Here is a 22,618-nt window from a genome sequence, read left to right as displayed (position 1 = left end):
AATACCTAACCTAGTACCTTACATATCAGTTTTCGCTTACAAGTACTCATATCTTTTTTTTGTTTATTTACTACCCCCACCCACCTACCCTCCAAACCCTCACCTCCCAGCGTCCTCCCTCCCACCACACACCCCATCGCCTATCTCCCCTTCCCCCCACCCTCTCCCAAACACACGGGCAATAGGGCCAATGGCCCTTGCGATGGGGAGTAGTTTGCTTCCCAATATCCCCCTTCCCTCTCAATACCTTTTGTTGCAACAGAAGATGCGCCCAAAACATAAGGTATAAAACATAGGGGCATATTAACAAGGAACAGGGAAAATTAACGCTAAGGGTGCTTAGCGTTAATTTTTTTAACGCCCGCTATCGCTGGATAATATCACCTGGTTATCACGTTATTAACAACGTTAACCGCCTAGGCGATAAAAATCCAGCGATAGTAGCATTTTAGGAGGTTATCGCTGGTAATGCACAGATAAAACTACACGGATAGAGATATCCTTGTTGATAGCTCATGGTGGATTTAGCCATGTAATCCACCTCCCATTGGATTACATGTCTCTAACAGGGTTAGCGTGTAGCTTGATAATAGGAGAAATGTCGCTTAGCGACATTTCTCCTATTATTTTGCTCTGGCACGCCGACTTTGCATCTCATTAGAGATGCAAAGGGAAGCGTAGTGAAAAAGGGTGCTAACATGCAATTTTGCATGTTAGCAACCTGTTATTGATAGGGCGATATTTTTATCTCTGCTTTTTTGGCATTTAAAGCCAAAAAAGCGGCTTTTAAAGCCAAAAAAACGGAGATAAAGCCCTTGTTAATATGCCCCATAATTAGCAGAAATTTCAGGAGCAGCCCAAGCTGTTGCCTTTCTCTGGCTCTACTTTTAGATAGACTGAAGGTATTCCTTTGCTTGCATATCTGATATAAAAAACATGTTTGTCCCTTATAAATTATTTTCAATGTAGCAGAGTTTGACAAAAGAGCTTGTGCCCCCTTGTCCTGAAACAGCGTTATTAACTGACGCAGCTGCCCCCTTTTTTCCACAGTATAGTGACAATAATCAGGTCTGACAAAAAACGGTGCACCCTTCCCCGCCCTCTTTTTATCAGGCCTTGCAAGGTCGTAGACAGCCTGTCGTGCCAAGAAATTATTTAAACAAATCAATATCGCCCTTGGCCTGACATCAGATTGCCCTGCTTTAGCCACCGCTTGTTTAAAAGGAAACCTATGAGCCCTTTGCACTTCACTAGCCCAGTTCCACATTGAAAGTTCATGGAAAGCCTCTGTAAACAGTTCGACCACAAAGTTCCGAACATCACTTCCCTCAACTCCCTCCGGTATTCCAAGAACCCTTAGGTTATTTTTTCGTAGTCGATTTTCCAAATCCACTAGCTTAAGTTGAGTGTCGTCTTTATGAGAGCTCACAGCCTCCAACATCGCCTTTTGAACCACCACTTCATCCTCTAGCGTGGATATCCTTGCTTCCGCTTCATTCATCCTGTCCGTGAACTCATTATAGACCTTTGCGATCCTCCTCACTGTGTTCTGTAATTTTCGACATGTCGTATGTGTTTTTAAGTTTTCTGTCCGGGTCTCAGCTCTGTGATCTAATATACTCTGATAGATTGATGCCAGTGACACTGCTCCATCTTGTCTTTCTTCTATCCCTTCCAAACCTTGACGATCAGTTTTTAATCCCTCAGCGGTTGTCTCCAATGAGGATGAGGTGTCCCACATCAGGTTATTCACTTCTTCTGCTAACCGTTTTTCCTCCTTAGCTAGCTCTTTCTTATGAACAGTAGATACATCGGCATTATAAATGTCCCAATTTAAGCTGTTTGGTCACTGCCAACACTCATTAATGAGCTTTCCTGAGACCGTGACCTTTGCCCTAAAATACAGTCATCGTCAAAGGTCAGAAGGATCTGATATTGAAAATAACTTTTCCTCTGAGTCACTCTCCCTACAGCCATCCCCACCCCTGCTCCAGTCTCAGCCTCCTCCAGTCCACCATCAGCCGAGAGTCCCAAAATAGCATCGTTTTTCATAGTTTTTAATTTCAAATCGCTCTCTGTTATATTCAGTACTGGCAATTTGTCCTCCAACACTGGCCCTGGCCCTCCGGCCTTTACTCCACTCACCGGGATGTTTTGTAATATGTAAGTCTTCTTTTTTATAGCACCTTCTCCTACCATCGACTGTACCAGTGTTTTACCATTTAATTCAGTGCTCATATCAATCCTAGCCAAGTGTTCTATTGGTCCATCCTTTTTACTCTTAATATCCACTTTGACCCTATGTGGGGTTAAGTTCTTTTTTTCATTTGCAGCCGCAAACATTTGGCGTACTTTTTTTTTCCCTGTCAACCCCCAGCTTACCTCCTTGATCTAGGTCGTCCAGAAATCCTGTCGATCCTTCCACAGCTAGGGTTGCATGCAGGCCGACAACAACAGCTCTGCTTCCCACAGTCAGCTCCACCATTTCTCGAGTTTTTGCTCCCCTAGCAGCTTTGGGAGGCATGTCGGCATTCAGAGCTTCAGTAAATCGCCTCACACAGCTGTGTTTCACACTAATGAGGCACCCTCCTCCTGCAGCACTGTTGTTCTCTTTAGCAAATTTGCTACAAAGTTTGCTACAAAATTTTTTCCTGTCTTTCCTTTTTTTTTTAAATCCAAGAACACAGTATCCTCGGGTTAACAGAACTCCCTTTAATCCATTAAAACCACAGTGGGCCTCCGGGCGAGAAGGTGAGTAATTACCATATTTGTCCTGCAGTGACACTGGCTGCGACGTGAAAACCCTCTCGGCCCGGAGGCCCACTGTGGGTTTTATTTGACATTTGAACAGTTGCAAATCATGGAACCCACTTGGGGAATACAGTGCTGGTTATCAGGAAATTCAGGTACCAGCATGCCAGTGAAAATGCGCACCTGTAGATAATATGTGCATGCACTTAAGTGCCGCCATGGAAAGGCTGGCGGGGACTAGCTTTGGGGGCCTGTTGCAGGCCCCCATGGGAGCAGGAGGTGTGTGGAGGTGCACTTGTGGGTACCTATGGCACCCCCCTACATGTCCATGCACAAGATGGCAGGCACTGCACGGTGCCTGCCACGTTGTGTATGGAAATGCACAACATGGCATTTTTCCATTGCGGCAGGTGCTGCCGGCTGCAGCACCCGCCGCAATGTTAAAATGCCAGATGCCACCGCCGCGGTGGCGGTCGCATCATGATCAGGGGTGCGGGATTGCCGCATGGCTGGCGGGCAGTCCTGTTCCCATTAGGATGATGGGCAGACTCAGGTCCGCCCGCCATCCTAATAGGCCCCTTACTGTGCACAACCTGTTTGTGGCCAAAGTCAGAGTGCCTCCTGAGAGCACCTTTGCCTCAGCCCAAATGTTTATGATACTGAAGTATACATTTGTGCCAAATGCCACCTCGGTTTGGACCTAACATTGTGCAAATATGTCTGGACCTTGCTCCAATAATAACAGTCCAGCCAGAACTGCCATGCCAGATCCTTCCTGTAACGGAACCCAAGCAACCCAAGCCCAGTGTTGTCCTTATTAGGGCTCGTGGCCCAATGTTCTCCTCACTCACGTTTGGGCATACCTGTCAAACTTAAGATGATGCACTGAAGTATACAAAAAGTAATGAATGGAATTCTTGAATTAATCTCAGCCATTAGTAATTATTCAGGCCAAGTACTAATCCATTGTTTTTTTGTGCAGCATGCCACCCCAGTTGAGGCCTAGCCATATTTCTTGACCCAGCTCAAATAGGAACATTCCAGCCTGAACTACCAAGTCAGATCCTCCCTGAACCACAACACCGGTTTTGCCCTTATTAGGGCTCAGCAGTCAGATAGAACGTGGTTCCAGTAGCACAGTGTGCACAAAAGCCATGACTGACCTATAACCTATTTGAACATTAAGTGGTTAATCAATCAATCAAAAAGGATTTATAGACTGGTCTGGGTTTACGTTTGTGGGAGTGGGGAGTCTGCAGATGTTGGTGGTGGTGAGTTTGGGTTCAAAGTGTTTGTAGATGGTGGGGATCTTGTTGTGGAACAAGTCCGCCAAGGTGTCGTTGAGTTCTTGGGAAGGGGTGGTGATGTTTTCGATTGCTGAAGGGTTAGAGAACTTGATGAAGCTGAAGAGTTCGTTCCTCTGGTAGGAGCTGGCTTCAATGCGGTCGGCTAGAGCATTCTTTTTCACCTCTTTCAGGAGTTGGTAGTAGCAGTTGAGCGATGTCTTGGAGGTGGTGTAGTCTGTTGCTTCCTTGCTGGTGCACCATTTCCTCTAGTTGCTTGCAGTTGCATTCCCTGGCTCTTAGTTTCTAGCTGCACTAACTGGCATGTTCGGCCGATCTCTTGAGTTTGGTGGGTTTGATGTGGGTGAATCTGTTGGTGCAATCGGTGATCCAGGTGGTGAAGTTCAAGAAGGTTGCTGTGCCAGGCTGAGAGGTGTTGAGTGCTTAGTTCCATTGGCTTTCAAATACTTTGTTCCAGCTGTGGTATGATGTGCTGGGAAGCTTGGTGGCAGTTCTGGGAGCTCCAATGAGGGTGAAATGGGTGATAGAGTGATTCATCTAGGTGAGCTCGCCGACATGGCTATTAAAATAGGGTTGAGAGTGTGTGAGAAGGTGGCCTGATATATGCTGTCCACTAGTTCTAGTGGGCACCTTGTATCAGTCCAAACAACCCCTTATGGTGATAGGTTAAAGACAACCTTATATTAAATCTATCATAATGGTAGCTATGGAGCGCAGCCTTCAGGCTAAGTCTTGAAGGAATGTAAAGCAGCTTGTTTTACCAGTCTATAATCTCTTGAATGATCAAATGAAAAGACAACCACACCAGGTATATATTCAAAACATATGTATTTAAGATAACACACACCCCGCTAGTCTCTTTATGAGACTGGAGTTCGAAGTACTTCAGTTACAAGTGTTTAAGCATCAAAAGCACAAATACACGTTTGGGCCCTAGGGGCGTACCAAACCATATACTAAAAAAGTGGTATATGAACCACGACTGTAATAGTCAGTGTGCCTATTGCCTCTAGAATCGCCGGGACCCCAAGGAACCACCCAAGTTAGTGACACAGGGGACCCACGGGAACTGTATGCAGTGTGGAAACACAACCTCTGGTTCCTATTACTTTCTATGGGGAATGTCGCGGTTGGAATTTTAAAGATTAGGGACACTTCTAATCGAACTAGGACCAAAACCTTTTGGACAGAAGGCAAAGTGTGAGACAGTTCTAGGGATAGCACCCTCGAGAGTACTGGAGTACTTGAGTTACCTCACCCAGGGAAGCCGGGTGCTTAGGTGTGTTTTGGTGTCGGGTTGCGTCGTCGATTCCAATGGAAGCCTGCAAAGAACTGCTGCTGCCTTGAAGAGGAGAAGTGTCCAGAAAGATCCAATCCTGGATCTAGGATGTAAGTAACCTGAAAGCAGAGGGGACAGAGTCTGGGTCACTTGCCGGTGACCTAGGGCAGGATGGACCAATGCCCACAGATGTCGGGTGCTTCAGGTGAGTTGACGGGTGTCGTGACTCTTCAGCCACAAGGTCCAGGAGGTGTTGACGAAGTCCACGAGCTGTTCTACAATGTCTGTCGAGTGCTGCGGTGTCGGTGACCAGGAAGGACCCAACAAGCCTTGGCAACGGCAAGTCTCAGGAAATTAGAGAAAGGACTGCGGTGCAGACCAGCAAGGTCTGATGAACTCACCCAGCAAGGGTAAGTAAGAGCAAGACTGGAGCAACCAGAAAATTCCAAACAGAAGTGGAGTTGCCGTCGTGGGGACCTGCTAGCCAACAGCTAGTGATCACAAAGGAGCTTCAAGCGGTCGCACTTGGAGCTGGCCCACGGGTCACTCGTGGAGTGGAGGCCAACAATCTTCGGTGCAGGAGGTGCTCAAGGCTGGGGCTACTCAGAACCCAAAGCGCAATTTCGAGGATGACCAGGAAGGTGTTGCTGCTGCAAAAGTTCACGGTGTCCAGGGGTCACAGTTCCATGTTACCCACGATAGCCACGGGCCTCAGCTTTGCTTTGGTCTCAGGATAGCCTTGGGGAAGGCTGGAAATCCACCTCTGGTGATGCAAAGACTTCGGCGTCCGGCGGGAGCTTCAGCAATGCAGACCAGTCAGTTGTTTCTTTGGTGCCTGCCAAGCAGGGGAGTCACTACTTGACCCCAAGGGAGATTTCTTCCATCTCCTAGTCGTGATAGAAAGTCAAAGGTCCAGGATATATGTTTCAGAGGTTCGTCTAGGGTAATCTAAAGTCCTAGGGACTGGATTCCTATACTTATACTAACTTTAGGGGATGGACTAACTCTAAGGCCCCACCTATGGGTGGGCCTGGGGAGGGGGTGTCCAGTTTCGCGCCAGAGCAGGGGCTGAGTGCCCCTGCAAACGGTTTGAACTGGGCTATGCACAGGGACACCTTGTGTGCCCCAGGCAGTGTCTCAAAAGCATTCACTGAATGCACCCACCCTGCCCCAATACACATCAGCCTGTCTGGGGAGGTGGTTACACCTCCCTGTGACAGGAAACCTATTGTCCAGGCCTCCCCTGCTGGAGTTTCCCCCAGCAGCAGGAGGCCAGACCCGTGTCTGTGGCAGTGGCATCCATTTTGTGATGCCAGGGCTTTGAAAGGATTTAGCTGGGTTTAGCCAGTGTGAACATGTCTCTCCCTCAAGAAGGGTGGAATGCTACCGCCGCCGCCAGAACTGGCGGGGGGGGGGGGTAGTATTCCAAAGCGTTTGACACCAAACATGACATGTTTTGATGCAGCCATCCCAAAGTTAGCATTTACAGCGAGGTTATAATGCAATTAAGAGTATATGGTATGGCTGTATCACAGAACAGGCATAAGGAAGTATTTCCGAATGCTGCAGAGGGGCTCAGCTCTTGCTTGGGCACCCTCTCACATAAAACCAAGCACTCTGCCTTCAAGATTGTCAAGGCCTGCCATAGGAGTGGCTTATAGGTTTATATGTGTCTGTATAAGGTAGTGATATAGGTAGCCTATACCACAGTAAGGGGTGCAAGCACACCCTTACCCAGGTTGCAGTAGCAGACCTGTGGTGTCATTTTGGAGTGCTTCCCAGGGGTGGCATAGATAAGTACCTAATGTACATGGAAACCATTTTAAAGAGGAAGCAGCTAGGCTGTGGTCCTGATTAGCAGGGCCACAGCAAGACTAAGGTCGAAAAACAGTGAAACACCAGCAAAAAGTGGGGGTACCCATGTGAAGCAGATCCTACTCTCCTACAGAGTGCGTCCCAGGTTGTGTGTGAGGTCGGTGACTAGTTAGGTGAGGCAGATGTTGTTCATTCTTTTGAGGAGGTTGGCTATGTTGACGTCATCATGCTAAAAATTGAGGTCACAGAGGAAAATGCAGTGTTCAGTGTCGATGGCTTTTGGAGCAATGAATTCGGGGATGACATCACAGAAGCAGGGGCAACGTCCTGGAGGTCTGTTGGTGAAAGTCCCTCCGATGGGGGTTTAGCTGTCTGTTTTGAGTTGAAGTGTTCCATGATTGGGGTGGTGTCCTCTGTGGTGGTGCAGTGGGTGGTTTCTTTGTGGATGATGGTGATTCCCCCTTCGTGTTTGTTGATGTGATCACAGTGTGCAATCTAGTAGCCGTTGGACATGTCTGTGGTGTTGGGTGTGGAAGCCAGGTTGAGCCAGGTCTTGGTGAGGAAGATGATGTCAGGTTTGAGGGAGGTGATGGTGTCCCAGATCTTGGTGGCATGGTTGCAGAGTCATCCGGCTTTGTGCAGGAGGCAGTGTAGTTGTCCGAGCGCAGTCATGGTTGGTGTGGTTGTTACAGCTGCGTAAGCGAGTGCTCCAGTGTTGCAGGATGAGAGACAATAGTGGGATGAGAAAGGTCCTGCTGTGGAGAGGTGCGGCAGCAGTTGTTGTTGCGGAGTCCAAGATCCAAAGCTCTGATTTCGGCCCCGGTGTAGCTGCGGGTGACAGGAGTTCCAGGATTGCTGGTGCTTGGCAGGGTCCAGGCACAGATGGATGCAGACGGGTAGGCTCGTGGGAGCAGTGAAGGGCACTGGGTGGGGTTAGCAGAAGTGGGAAGTGGGAAGGAAAACAAAACTGTGGCAATGGTGCAAGAACATGAGCTGCAAGTGGGCAAAAACCAATAGCAGAACTGTAATCAGAATAACACACACCAAGGCCACAACCATAAAACAGCCATACAACAAGTAACCAAGGTGAAAACAACAGAACAAGGCACAATAATGGAAAGCAGGGAGAGAATAATAGCAGAAAGCTCAGGCACAGAAACGGAAAGCAGGAACAGAACAGCAGAAAGTTCAATGAGATGACAGGAAGCTGGCACGGGGCACCTGCTCAATGGGGTCATGCTATGGCACCCATTAGGAAGGTCCTGGGAGTGGGAGGGGACAGAAAGGAGGGTAGCAGAAAGACCATGCAAAGAAACAGAGAGTAGGCACAAAACAACAGCAAAGAGAGCACAAGCACATCAAAATGTATGTAAAGAACAACTCTGCTATGGAGTCTATGATTCTACATTAAATGTGTGTGCAGTGTATGCTTCACATTCTTCCATTTGTGGTGAAGGATACTGTACTGCTGACGTCAGAACCTCACAAATAAAATCTTTCCTTCCTTTCTAGGACACTCTACCAGCTGCGAGAAATGCATGGCTTATGGTTCACCCAGCTGCAAAGGCGCCGAAGAAAAATGCATTGATGGTAGCGACAAGTGCATGCAGGGATTTGAGAACAACACCCTAGGTGAGTATCCTGAAACACAGGTTCAATGGCAATCTAGAACAAAGGGATGTAGCACACAATGACAACTCACCTCCTGCTGCCTAGGAGCAGCCTCAAAAGCTGCTATGAAGGAGTCTGAGAGAGTGGTGACCACAGGGACCAAGGGATTTTCCAAAGTCTACACCAGTTGTCAAACTGAATGGCCCCTGTTTCTGCCATTGTGCGCACGCTGGCAAGTGTGGCGCTCCGTCCTTGTCCCATTGTGTCACATCTCACACTTTGCCTTCTGTTATGTGAATTGTTTTCTGGTTACTTAAATGTTTACTGCTTCTGGCTGGGAGTTTGAAAGGGCTGTGGAAGACATGTGGTGTTATAAAAAAAAACCCTACCCATGGTGTACTTTGGGAATTGACTTGTGGCCTCAATTCCGGAGGCAAATCGCAGCAGCTGGCAGTGAACCCAGGACTCGTGAATCCTGTTTTCCATCCCTCAGCATGGTCCGTGCTCCTGGGCCCATGTCTCCTTTGAAACCACTGCAGGTACTTAGGGGCTCATCACGATGGCGGAGGGACTTTAGCCCGTCTGCCATCGTCCCGGGGCTTGGGGGCGGTCTCGCACATGGAAGGACAATGCGACCGCCACTGTGTCGGTCGGATTGTACATTTTTACCATTGCGGAGAGTGCTGCTGGCTGCCGCACACGCCGCAATGGTAAAAATGCAAGTTTTGCATTTCCTTCCACTACATGGCAAGCGCCACGCGGTGCCTGCCACACGGTACAGGGAAATGTTAGGGGGCACAAGTACAAAACTTGAATGCCCCTGCTGAAGGCGGGCCCCCACAGTACATCCCTTCCATACAGAGGCTGGTGGGGATGCAGCATCCTAATCTGGCGGATGGTCCCTGCTAGGCACCGACACTATTTCAGAGATGCTTGATGGGTCCATCAGGCAATAGTAGCAACTGCCTGTGGCGGACCCGTGGTGGACGGACTTTGCGTCTCCCAGCACACCGCTCGCCATCGTGATGTGGCGAGCGGAGTGCGTCGAGATGGCGCTGAAACCGCCACCAGAAGGCTGCCGGTGGCCGTTTCACCGCCATTGTAATGAGCCCCTTAGTCCTCAGGTGCTCATCAGCGGGTTCCCCTGTGGCCACTAGAGGGCGCTCAGAGAGAATAGCGGTGATCTCTTTTTATGGCAGGCATTTGCCTCTGAATCTCGTAAATGGAGCATGTCCGAGGTTAGAAAAAAATCATGTGATGCTTGGAAGGGACATAGGTTTGAACTCCCCCTCCAAACCCCCAATCCTCGCTGTCTCAGTCTACCATCTTTGAAGGTGAGTGCACACATGCTAAACCAGAAGCTGCTGTCGCTCAATTTAAAAGCAGCATTTGTTATTTTCTGGGCTTAGAAACAGCAGATTTCAGATTTAAACACGTTTTTATTTGTAGTTAACAAATGCTGTCATTAACATATCATTTGCCCATACTTTTCAAGCCACATGCTTATATTTCATAAATCCACATATTAAAATGCGTTCAGAGCCATTAAACACAAACAAATCCCTAATATGCAGCTTCTTAGGTTCGCCTAGCAGCAGACGTGCTGTGTGACGTCACACTATGTTTATATACATATCAGTCAGTAGGTATTGTGTATGCTCGAATCCAGAGTCGCTGCAGCCCTCTCATCAAACTTTTTTTCCCAACAGATGGTGATGAGCGCGTAGTGGTTTTTAAGACTTGCCACTCTCCCGCTCTACCCCCAGTTCTCTGTGACGCTTCTGACAACAGCTTCAGGACTTCCCAGCAGTACGTACGTTTTGTTACACAGTGTGGCAAAGACACGGGTCCACTGAAAGGTACGTCCTGTCGAAGGGTGGGCTCTTGATGCCCTTGTGATGCGCCTGGGTCGTGTGTAAGCCTGAAAGCCATAACCCGCAGTGGGAGGTAATCCGCAGATCTTCTTCAGGATGAACTTTTGTGGGATTTCTGAGAGCTATTTTAGTGTAAATTGTTGCAGGAAGTTGGTTTGTTCCAATGTCTTTGCGCCTGAGCCCTCTGGACCACTGTGAGGACCTGTGAGTGCACATTGATTGACATGTGAAGTCAGCCAAATGCATCTGCACTTGTCCCCAGTCACCATGGGGCAGAGGTGCCCTGCACTCCGCCCCCCAGAGAACCTAAGCACTGTGTGGCACTATGTAAGTATCAGTGGCAGCAACTCTGTGAAACGAAACTGTAGCTGCTCCAGCAAAACGAGGTACAAAGCCCTTCTGCGGGGATGAACCCGGAAGTTCGGCAAATCACATGATTTGTGACATCAAAGTGGCTCTTTAGAAAGTAAAAAATATTTCTGACTAATAAAAGCAACCTTTTCTGAATCGCAAATAGAAGGTGACATTAAAGGGACATTTCCCTTCTATTTTTGAATTTTGAATTTGAGGTGACTCTGTGTCCTAAGTTTTGCTAACCAGTCCCAGGGCCAGTGCTCTCTTTAAAAGGTATATGGTAATTAGGTGTAATTGTAATTGTACTGACAACCAACCTGTAAGTCCCTAGTATATCGTAGGGCGTGTAGGTTAAGAGGCCCAGTAGATTTAATGCACTTACATGTGCACAGCTGTGTTGCCTACTGTCATTTTACAGGCAGCCCTGCTTTTATAAGTAAATTATATGTCAATGTATCTTTGGAATTAAAGGTACTGCCAAAGTCTTAAGCAACCTTATTATTACATATAAGTCACTCCTAAGATCTCCCCTAAGGTGCCTCTGGGTAGGATGCCTTGTAACTATAAGCATGGACATTATAAAACATGTTTTACATGCCCTGCTGAGGGACAAACTGGCAATTAAATTGTTCCCCATTGGAGCACATTGGCTCTATAGGCTAACATTGGAATACTGGATTTGGCCTAACTGCTAGGGCAGTCGACCTCGAATCTGGGGTACTGGGTTTGAGTCTCGGCAACGATGCTGAACATCCTGTGATTCTGGGCAAATCACTTAATCTCCCCGTGCCTAACAAAAATGAATGTGTGTCCTCATGTAATGTAACTGGTGCTATGTAAAGCATTCTGATACCCGATTCGGGTCAACTTTGCGCTATATAAAACTCTGTAAAAAAAACAAAAACTATTGGCTGAAGTGAGCTAAAAATATACTTCAATGTATTAAAATGATATATAATTTTTTTAGCAACATTTGTATTGTTTTCAACAGCAATAAACAATAACTGTGTGATAAAGGCAAGTATTAAGGCCTTTACGGCATCAGGCAATACATAGATATCGCATCCCACGGAATGCACAAGATAATTGAACATGCAGATATTAAAATAAAATGGCCATTAGGGTTGCCATAATATGCTACAAAGAACATTCAGTCATAAACACATTTCTTCCCTTCGCCCCCCTCCCATTCCCACCTCTCGGTTTGTATAGAAATATCTCAACTGAATTATGTTCTCGATGAAATAATGACTTGCCAGGTATCAGTAGAACCAACCCTGAGCTATTGATGCCCTCCATAAACATTCAATTGGGTGCTAGCTATCCCCACGTGTATTTTCTATATCTATGGAAATATCAGAGGAATCAGTGGTAGGCACTCGTAGGCATTCCACAAGGGTGTCCCAACCCCTGGCCTTCTCCACCGTGGTGCGTCCCCTTCCCATCCCCTGACCCAGGATCGCACCTTCATATCCCACCCACAACAGTAGGGTCTCCAACCATTTAGGGACCTGGGGATCGCGGTGGCCTTCCATTTCATTGTTATCTCACGTTTTGCCAATATTAGGGCGAGATCTAAACATTTGGTGGCAGCGTCCTGTCTGAGACATCATTTATGCAGGCCACTTCCCAAAAAATCTCTTACAGCTAGATGGGCCCAAAACATATGGACAATCTCTGATGCCTTATCACCACATCTGGGGTGTACCAAACACCCTGCTAATGTTTCCTGGCATTCAGTATGCTCTATGTAGGCTATAAAAGTTAATTAACTTAAAACTAGCATTTTGGAAAACCATATACGCGTGGGCCTATAATGTGGACCAGGTCCGATTCGAGATTGGGAACCTTAGATCCTCTTTCCACTTCCGGTGCAGTGCACCCAGGAGTAAATTGATACATGCTCTTTTTACTTGGTAGAGGGAAGAGGGGTGGCGCACGGTTCGATCCCCGGGCCCCAGCGGCAGATCAGCCCACCACCATGTGTCTTTGAGCAATAGCTCGCATAATCTTCCGGACAGCCCCCAGCACCTTGACGCCCTTGGGTAATTGTTTGCGCTTTACAAATACTGGACATTTACATTTAGAGAAGGGTTATGTTGCATAGGATTCCACTGCTGTCATAAATAGGGGGTTCTAACAGTCCTTCACGCTAATATCCTCTCATGCTTGCTGCAACTGCTTGATGGAGCAAGAACTTTCCCGGGGGTGGGTCATACTGTTCGGAGAGGTGCCTCTTGGTGTACGACTCCTACATGAGTAATACCCAGTTCCACCCAGTCATATATCCTCTCTAGTGCTCCAGTGTCTCTCAGCATGGCTAAGCATTCCACCAGAATGTCGGGCGAGTAAGGTCGATGCAATTAGACTGCTGCATGCGGCACTGCCAGGCATGTTTTATAACTCATAGTTCACCAGAGCACCCGCACAGAGGGTGCATGGGGGTCTACAGGATCCGGGAGAGCAGAGAAAGTCCAGACAAACCCAACAGAACAATCTGTGGAGGATGCAAGTTAGTGAGCATCCACTGGTTGAACCATTGAATCTGCTAGATAATATGCCTCAAAGTCTTGCAGCACTAGGCCACCATCTGAGGTAGGTCTCCGCAGTTTGGTCAATGCCACCCGGAGTCTCCCGACTCCCTCAGATCAGCTCCACCAGCAGTGTGTCCATCTCTGCAAGTGATTTACAGGGAATAGCAAGGGGCAGTGGGGTAAAAAAAAAAAAAAAAAGGAGGTGGGGGAGCTCCCCATCTTCGAGATTGCTATTTGACCGGCAACCGACAGCGAAAGTGTCTTCCAGAAACTAGTTTTAGCCCGCAGCACTCTAATTGCCATACCTATGTTGCTATCTAGGACTATTGTGATATATTTTGACTCTTGGGTATTTCATGCAGGAAGCCTCCCATGTTAGTTCATGCAAATCTGTCGGGATAGGCATATCGCGAGTAAGGGAAACGATTAGTGACTTCTACCAGTTAAGGTAGAGGCCTGAGTGGGTTCCAGAATGCTGCGACAAGGATATCGTCCTTGGCAGGTCTACCGCTATGTCTCTCACAAAGAGAAGCATATCATCTGTATAGAGAGCTATCTTATGGGAGTTGTCTTGTCGGTCCAGACCATGGTAGTGGTTCCCCATGCGTGCTCCACTGGTCAGGGGTTTGATTGCAATGGTGAACAATACTGGGGAAAGAGGACAACCCTTTGCCCCTACCTACTGTACATGTAAAGGATATCATTCCCCCCAGTACAAACCCTTGCGCTAGGATCGGTTTATAGTAGTTTGGTCCCTTTGGCTAAATCCCCCACCCAGCTCCAGTTTATACATCACTTGATATAGATAGTCCCACCAGAGGCTATTACATGCCTTCTCAATATCGATCGATAAGATCGCTGCTCTATCCTCCTCTGGTGGGTGTGTCTCCATAATCAACAGTAATTTAAGGACATTTAAGGCTGTGTTGCACCCTGGTATGAAGCCAACCTGTCTAGGAAAATAAGTGTACACATATGTGGGAGAAGGCAAGTGGCCAGTTTGTGACTCAGGATCTTGTGATCCATATTTAACAGTGAAAGTGGTCGATAGGAGCACACGTCACTTGGGTACTACCTGCCTTCAGAAATGAGTTCATTTGAGCCTCACCAGCTGTAGATGGAAGTCTACCAGAGTCTCTGGCAGCGTCATAGAGATCAACCAGTTTTGTGGCTAATTCTTCTAATTATGCAGCATTGAATACCACTGGGAGCCCATCGTTCCCACTAACTTTGCCACAGGCTGTGGCTCTCACTGCTACACAGATCTTTTGGAGTTTAATGGGGGCATCTCCACCAAGATGCGGAAGGTCTATAACACCCAGACAGTCTGCAAGAGCCTAGTGCTCTGGAGGGGGAAGAGGTGCATACAGGGATCTTAAAAGTATTTAAAGGCATTATTTATATCTCCCTGTCCCGTAAAGAGCTTCCCTGGTTGGTGCTGTGATTTGGAGTATCAGGGACCTCCTGAGTAAAGGATTGGCTAGCCATGCCATAAGCGTGCCCGCTTTGTAGGGTTTAGTGTGGGACCTGATCATGTATTCATGATAACAAATGCAGTGTAGCTTCTCTGTGTAAGTTGCCAGAGATTCTTGCTCCTCCAAGAGAGGTCTCTGTAATTCTTGTCTCTCAGCATGGCCTTTTTCTAGTTCCCGCACTGCATGCTGCTGCGTCTCAATGCCAGTTATCAGGGTGCGTCTAAAGCCCAACGCCCCAGAGATGCATTTGCCCTTGATAATGATTTTAAACGCATCCCACTCAGTCAGGAGAGAGACCGTGGAATGGTCATTATTTGCAAAATAATGAGTAATAGCATCCCCTATTGTTTGTCGGAATACTGGGTCCTCAAGGGTCTCCACTTTGAGACATTAATCAGGGATCAGTTGGCGTTCTCTGTGCCAGTCTAGTGACATCATGACCGGGTTATGATTGGATATCATGCAACAGAGATACTCCGCCAACAAACTCCCTGCTCATTGGGGGAGCAAATAAAGGGGTCCAATCAGATATGTAGGTCATGCATTCCTGAAAAAAAAATAAAAGTATCTCTGCCCAGGGTGCAACTGCCACCAGGAGACCACCAGGCTCCACCTCTGCTGCCAATCTCAAAAGGCCTTGGCTGTTCTGACCACTGGAGAGTCACTCAGGGGTGCGTGGGAGTGGTCCATGATTTGGTCAGCTAAGCTATTGTAGTACCCTCTGAAGAGAATAGGTGTAATGAGTTGTGAGGCCAGTGTGCCAGATACGTTTGTAGAGAAACTCCCCTGTTCTGCAATTGGCATATAAATCTGAACTACAGCCAAGTCACGCCCAGCCAACCTGACAGACACCACCACAAATCTGCCATCAGGATCTATGAGTTCCCTTGTTTTTTTTAAAAGGGACACCTAGGGCTGCATTACACATGCAGCACAAATTTCCCTCGTTTTGCCGGGATCACCTTTAAAAAGGTAAATGCGCTGTATTATGGGGAACGCGCTGACCCCAGGGCAGCTGTGAACTCATGCTGCCCTGGGGGCAGTGCATTCATGTGAAAAATGGAACAGCTGCTTTACAGCCGCTCCGTGTTTCCCCAGTTAGGCGGCAACCCACCTACACTTTTAAAGGGGACAAGAGATCCCCTTGCAGGCGGGTGCAATCAGTGACTGCACCTGCCTGCAAGGGGATATCTGGGGAGTCCATAGGACATCCTTTACCCCCTGCAGGCAGCTGCACCTAAAAGGTGATGTCTCCTGAGGGCGTCTTTGCCTGTGTGCCCATATCAGTAATACAGTGTGGGTACAGAGGCATGGGGCACACACTCATGCAAATGATGGAAGGCCCCCCTTGAAGATAACACTGGTGATTTATGTGCGCTAAAGCTATTGGTATTACAGAAGGTACTGCACAAGCGTCTGCGATCCCTTCTGTACTACCACAGTCCCGGGGACATGCAAAATGTGCCCGTTATGCCCCCAGGGCACTCTATGTAATATGGTCCTGGGTTGAACCCACGCTAGCACCCTCCGTGCAAATGCTGAGTATGCAGTGGTGAACATCTGTTCTCTCTACCGTCTGTGCAGTGCATCCTTCTCAGAGAAGGTAAGGTGGGCCCCCTGTACAATGGCCCCACGTCACTTTCAATATGAATGTAATTTTAACGTTTAGACATAATATTCAGCCTGCTGACATTCCAGCTCATAAACGTATATGTCAAGGGGGTTGCCATAATAGGATGGGTATAGAATATGCCATGTCAGCTTCAAGCAGTTGGTGATCCACAACATGGTATAAGTATATGTGTGTTGCCATATGGAGAGAGATGTAATAGAGGTGGGGGAGGTGTGGTGTAGCAACCCTCCCCTGTAATCTAAAGAATAACAACCCAACTTCCAAACCCCAGGACAAGAAGGGATGTGACCCCACTCCAAACCAGTTAGCAATCTGGCAACTTTCGTTAGATTCTCTTTCCTTCAATTTGGCGCCTCCCGGCATTGGTGCACACCTTCCCATTGAATGCAAATAATGCTTCACTGTATTTCCATCGCACCAAGATGAATTTTAAACAGGCTCCTACAGCTCTCCTATACCTCCAGCTCCTGAAGGATGATTGTACTTTTTTATTGTTGGTTATCTGAAATCCACCGTGAAGTCCAGGGCTTGTCTTGACTATTAGTTACTTAGGATGAAGATTTTAGTCCATGCTGATGAGATAAAAGTTTTTGAGGGTCAGGATAATTTTACGGGTAAGTGCAGATTAAAGGGGGATACTATTTGACCTTGAACTCTGCCCTTGATTGTCAGAGATTGTTATGGGAGGTTGTGCTATGTATTTTATTTATGTTTTATTAGACTTGTTATTTCATGGAATTATGTACCTTGATGTTATTTGGATGTTTTTGTAACTTTTATCGTTTTATCTCTGTGAAACCAAATAACGTTTTTTGATTTGATTTGAATTAGCAGAGGGGCTGGAAGGGAATTGTTAGGAAAACTGGGTCAAGATATGCTACACTTTGAGGTAAGTGGTCATACCAGAGGGTGGCAGCCTGCACCCCATTGGTCAGGGTTGCCGCTGTGCTTCTCACCCAAGAAAGCTGGGTAAAAGTGAGAAAGCTGCCCAGCAACTCAGATCTAGGGGTGAGCGTTGCTTGCGGAGTTGCGCTATGCAGAATTCCACGGAGTTGCATTAAAACTCAGTGGAATTCAGCAGAGCTCCACGAGCGGGCAAAGTTGCTCCATTCGCCCACCTCAACCTTTTTATTTCACATAGCATAGCGTTATTGCAGGATGTATGTCATCCGTCCATAGATTGATTGGAAATGGGGACTTCATCACCTGGCTTTCCATAGCAAAAATAAATTTTTGACAGATCAAGTGGCAACTTCTGCAGCTTGAGACCTGACAGCTGTACCTTTCAAATGGAGGACATTTAAACTGAAGCAAACCTCAAGCACCTGCCAATATTATCATTGACTTGTTTTATGAGCTGCTTTGTGTTTCACCGTAAAAAAAACACACTATGAGAATTTCCAAGAACAACAGTCATTTATATTTACTTAGCGCATACATTCAATAAAAAATTAAAAACAAACAATATGGCATCACTATGAGACCATCACTCAAATATGGTCTTCCATAGGAACGTGCTGGAGTGCAGCGCTGGAATAATGGACTAACGCTGTAAGCACAATTTGGAACTGATGCCCAAGCATGCTCAGCTCCCTGCCATTTAGCGGTAACGTTAAGCAAGTTCTGTGTTGCGCAATACTGATAATCAAACAAACAAAGCAGAATGCAAGTTCCTAACTACTTTCAATAACACAGAAAGTCTCAGATGTTTCAGCAGCTGGCTCTGTCCACCTTTCAAACAGCCTTCCGGAGACTTCAGCATAACACGTGATGGCCAGAACCTCCCAGCGGATGCTCTTTCAAATGCAAGCCTTGAAGTGCAGCTGCACACCATGTGACTCTGAAATCATGTGACCTAACTGTAAAGTGACAATCTTTTGGAGGGTCCCGACTGGTGTCCTACCTAGTAAAACCGTCTGAAAGAGTCCCTCAGCTTGTAAAACAGACCTTAACTCTCCCTCGCCAATCACTTCTGTGTAACGCAAATATTCCACCCGCTTGTCATCAGACTGTAGAACACCAGAGTCACACCAACATTAAACAAGATACTTGAATAAACTGCATCCTGTGTGAAGAGAGAACCAGCTGCCACAAACAATCAATCAATCAATCAATCAAACACTCAAGGATTTATAAAGCACACTAATCACCCGTGAGGGTCTCAAGGCACTGGGGAGAGGGGGTTCGGGCAGCTCTGAGGTCATAAGAAGAGCAGGGTCTTGATTTCCTTTCTGAAGGCTTGCAGTGTCGGACTTCGTCTGATGCTGGGGGGGGGGGAGTTTGTTCCAGGTCTCGGCTGCGATGTAGGAAAAGGATCTGCCTCCCATTCTGGCTCTATGGATGCGAGGGATTTTGTACAGGGCTAGGTCGGCAGAGCGGAGGTTTCTCTTCGGGGTTTGGAAAAAGATTCTTTTGTTGAGGTATTGGGGTCCGGTGTTGTGGAGGGCTTTGTAGGCATATGTGAGCAGCTTGAAAGTCACTCTTTTTCGACGGGGAGCCAGTGGAGGTCTCGGAGGTGCTGGGTGATGTGGTTGTGTCGTGGGATGCTGAGGATGAGTCTGGGTGCAATGTTCTGGAGGGTGTGGATTTTATGAAGGAGAGATTTGTTGATTCTGGCGTTCTGGTAGTCCAGCCTGCTGGTGATGAGTGGATGGGTGACAGTCTTCCTGGATTCGGGGGGGATCCATTCAAAGTATGTGGAGGGTGGTGAAATATTTGGAGGATATGGTGTTGATCTGTCGTTTCATGGTGAGGGAGGAGTGGAGTATGATGCCGAGGTTGTGGGCGTGGTCCATGGTGGTGGGAGGGTTTCTGAGGGTGGGAGGCCACCAGGTGTCATACCACTTGGTGAGGGTGGATCAAAGTACGAGGACTTCTGTTTTCTCCAAGTTAGGCTTCAGGCAGCTGCTGTTCATCCAGGATGCAACGTCTCTCATTCCTTCCTGTAAACTGTGCCTGGTGGTGTTGGGTTCCTTGGTGAGGGAGAGGATGAACTGGGTGTTGTTGGTTTAGGATACTATGCTGAGTCCATGATTTCTGACAATGGTTGCGAGGGGGGGGCATGTAGATATTGAAGAGCGTGGGGTTGAGGGAGGATCCTTGAGATACTCTGCATCTGATCTCTGTGGGTATGGAGGGGAAGGGTGGGAGTCTTGTCCTTTCTGGTCTGCCTGACAGGAAGGAGCGGATCCAGTCTATGGCAGTTCCCTGTATGCCTGCATCGTGGAGTCTGGCAGCTAGAGTGCAGTGGGAGATATAGTCAAAAGCTGCTGAGAGCAATAGTAGGATGAGGACTACAGTGTGGCCTTGACCAGTGAGTGTGCAGATGTCCTGTGTGGAGGCTAGGAGGACAGTCTTGGTGCTGTGGTTTCTGCTGAATCCAGATTGCATGAGTCGAGGGTGTTGTTGGATTCAATGAAGTGCGTTAGCTGGGTGTTGAAGATTTTCTCTGTGACTTTGGTGGTGAAGGGGAGGAAAGAGATGGGCTTGTAGTTTTTGAGGTCCGTTGGGTATGCAGAGGGCTTGTTGAGGAGGAGTATGACTTTGTTGTTTTTCCAGTCATTGGGGAATGTGCCTGTGCAGTTGATTGTCCGTCGTAGTTTTGGAGTGATGGCGGAGGCAGCTCTGTGGATGATGTGCAGCAGGCAGGGGTCAGTGGGTGCGCCGGAGTGGATGCTCTTCATAGTCTTTGTGGTTTCTTCTGTGGTGACAGGGGTCCAAGTGAGGAGGGTCAGCTGGGTGGCATCGCTGGTAGATGGTGTTGGGTCTGTGCTTTGGTCTCGGCCATCGAAATTGTTGTAGAGTTTCCTGATCTTGTGATAGAAGAAGGAGCTGAGTTTGTTGCAGAGGTCTGCGTGGGGGTGGCATTTGCTTGAATGCAGTGGATTTTGAGAAGGAGGAGTGGATGCAGTTGGTGTCCGTCCAGAGAGGTTGTGTGGTGTGACTGAAGTAAATGTTGTTTCGTCCGGCGAAGATGGGGTCGAGGATGTGTCCTGCCGTGTGGGTGGGGGTTGTGATGAGTTGCTTCAGTCCGATGTTGGTGAGGTTCTCTAGGAGGGCGGTGGAGTTGGGGTCGCTGAGGTTGCCAAGGTGGAAATTCAGGTCTCTGAGCAGCACGTAGTCCATGGAGATGAGGGCGTGCGGTGCAATGTAGACTGCAATGATGTTTGTGAATAGGGAGCAGGGTCCGGGAGGTCCACGTAGAGTCGTTTTGAGGTTGGGCTGGATCTGGAAATGGATGTGTTCCATGGGGGGAGGTGAGGCATTGTTCGAGATGGAGTTTGTCATTCGGATGGAACTTTTGTGTATGATAGTGAGGCCTCCTCCAAGGTGGTTAGGGCAGTCTTTTCTCAGGATCTTGTACCCATCGGGGATGGTGATTGCAATGTCAGAAGCGGAGCTGGCATTGGTCCAGGTCTCTGTGAGAAAGGCGACATCAGGTGCAATTATGTATGGGTTGGGGGAGGGAGAACAGCAGCTGGGAGGTGGGAACACGCTGGGGGGAGGGGCCAGTGGGCAGCAGCGGCAGGGAAGGCAAAAAAGAAAAAGGCAAAGAGTGAAAACAAATAGAATGTGGAAAACTGCAAAATTAGGCAAAAGGCATAGACAGATAAAAAGGAAAAATAGACAAAAAAAGACAGAAAAGGCAGCCAGTGCTGACCATCAGAAGAGCAAGGCTCTTCCACTGGACCACCTGGGATGAGGCGCAGGCAGGAGCCTGCTGGTGGAGGAGGGCCTCGAACACCTACCTGGAACGAGAAAGGCACAGGGGGCAGAGACTCAAGGACGCAGCTGCGAAAGGGGAGAGCAGTTTCCTGAACAGAAAGCAACCAATATATTTTTTCTCCATTTTCAGCTAAAAAATACATAAGCAAATTTTTTTAACACTGAAAAGAAGGCCTTGTTCCCTCTCAAAATTCGGCAATTAATCCTATAGAGCTTCTTTTACTCTCATAGGTGGTGAAGCACACAGGTCGACACGCAGTTGCAAGCTGGGGCAAATGTCTGTACGAGAGGGAGAACCCCGCCAATATACTTTGCGACTCTCACCTTTAGTTCAGTGCCAGCACCATCCTCAGTGCCCTCTGACAAGGACCCGGAGCCGCCATTGCTGCCAGAAGGCAGAGCCAAAGACTGACCAATCAGAGAGCGATCCTAGCCCAGGGTTCGGAGCTCCCAGCAGTGTGGACAACTTCAGAAGTAGCATAGTCCACAGAGAGCACGTATTGCCTGACATTGGTTGTGAGAGGCTGGCTCAGTATATAATGTACACTTGTGTAAGTGGACACATTGTACTGTTCCGGATAACCCTTATGGTGATTTTAGTGCTCTTAGACAGTCTTAGAAAGCTCTCTAAGTGGAAGGCTTTGTCCAGAAGTAGTGTTAAGCAGCTTGTTTTACCAGAACATAATGTTATAGTTATAGATTAGGGGAAAAAGAACCACACAGAGTAATGTTAAAATTATAAGACACTCACTAACACATTCAGAGATCTCCTAGCTGGAAATATACACAATGCACACAATACAATAGAAAGAGGAAAGTAGCACAGGATAAACAGTGGTCCCATGGGGGAGACCAAACCTTATACTAAAATAGTGGTATGTGAACCACGACTCGAGACAGAGGACGTAGACATGCTGGGGAACCCAGGAACCACCCAAGGTGAGTATCTAGGAGCGCAAAGGGAGGTCGTGTGCAGTGTAAGAACACAACCGCGTTCTCCTTACATATCAACGTTTAAGTCGCGGTTGCAATTTTAAAGAAAGAGGACCTTTCCCAGTGGACCCTGAAGACAAGAGTTTGGAGAGCCACCCCAACCGTGGATACCCTTGGAACCATGTTACCTGCACCAGGGAAGCCGGGTGCATTGGTGTGAAGTAGCATCAGAAACAGTCGTCGAACTCAGTGAGAGACTTCAGGAAAATGCCACTGCTGGAGAATGTGAAAGTGTCCGGTGGAACGCAAAGGTGGATTCAAGATAGGAAG

General features: G+C 47.7%; 1 protein-coding gene across 1 annotated transcript in view; it reads left to right on the top strand.

Moving 5' to 3' along the window:
- Window positions 1-22,618, top strand: part of LOC146808863 (phospholipase A2 inhibitor and Ly6/PLAUR domain-containing protein-like) — a 48,098-nt gene that overhangs the window by 8,873 nt on the left and 16,607 nt on the right. Inside the window, exons 2-3 of the mRNA XM_085615677.1 lie at window positions 8,662-8,781; window positions 10,470-10,619. Of these exons, the coding sequence (XP_085471803.1) occupies window positions 8,662-8,781; window positions 10,470-10,619 (270 nt within the window). The remainder of the gene's footprint in view (window positions 1-8,661; window positions 8,782-10,469; window positions 10,620-22,618) is intronic.

The sequence above is a fragment of the Triturus cristatus genome, chromosome 7 (assembly GCF_964204655.1).
Source record: "Triturus cristatus chromosome 7, aTriCri1.1, whole genome shotgun sequence".
Lineage (NCBI taxonomy): Eukaryota > Metazoa > Chordata > Amphibia > Caudata > Salamandridae > Triturus > Triturus cristatus.
The sequence above is the reverse complement of the archived record's forward strand: the minus strand, read 5'-3'. Positions and strand labels throughout refer to the sequence as shown.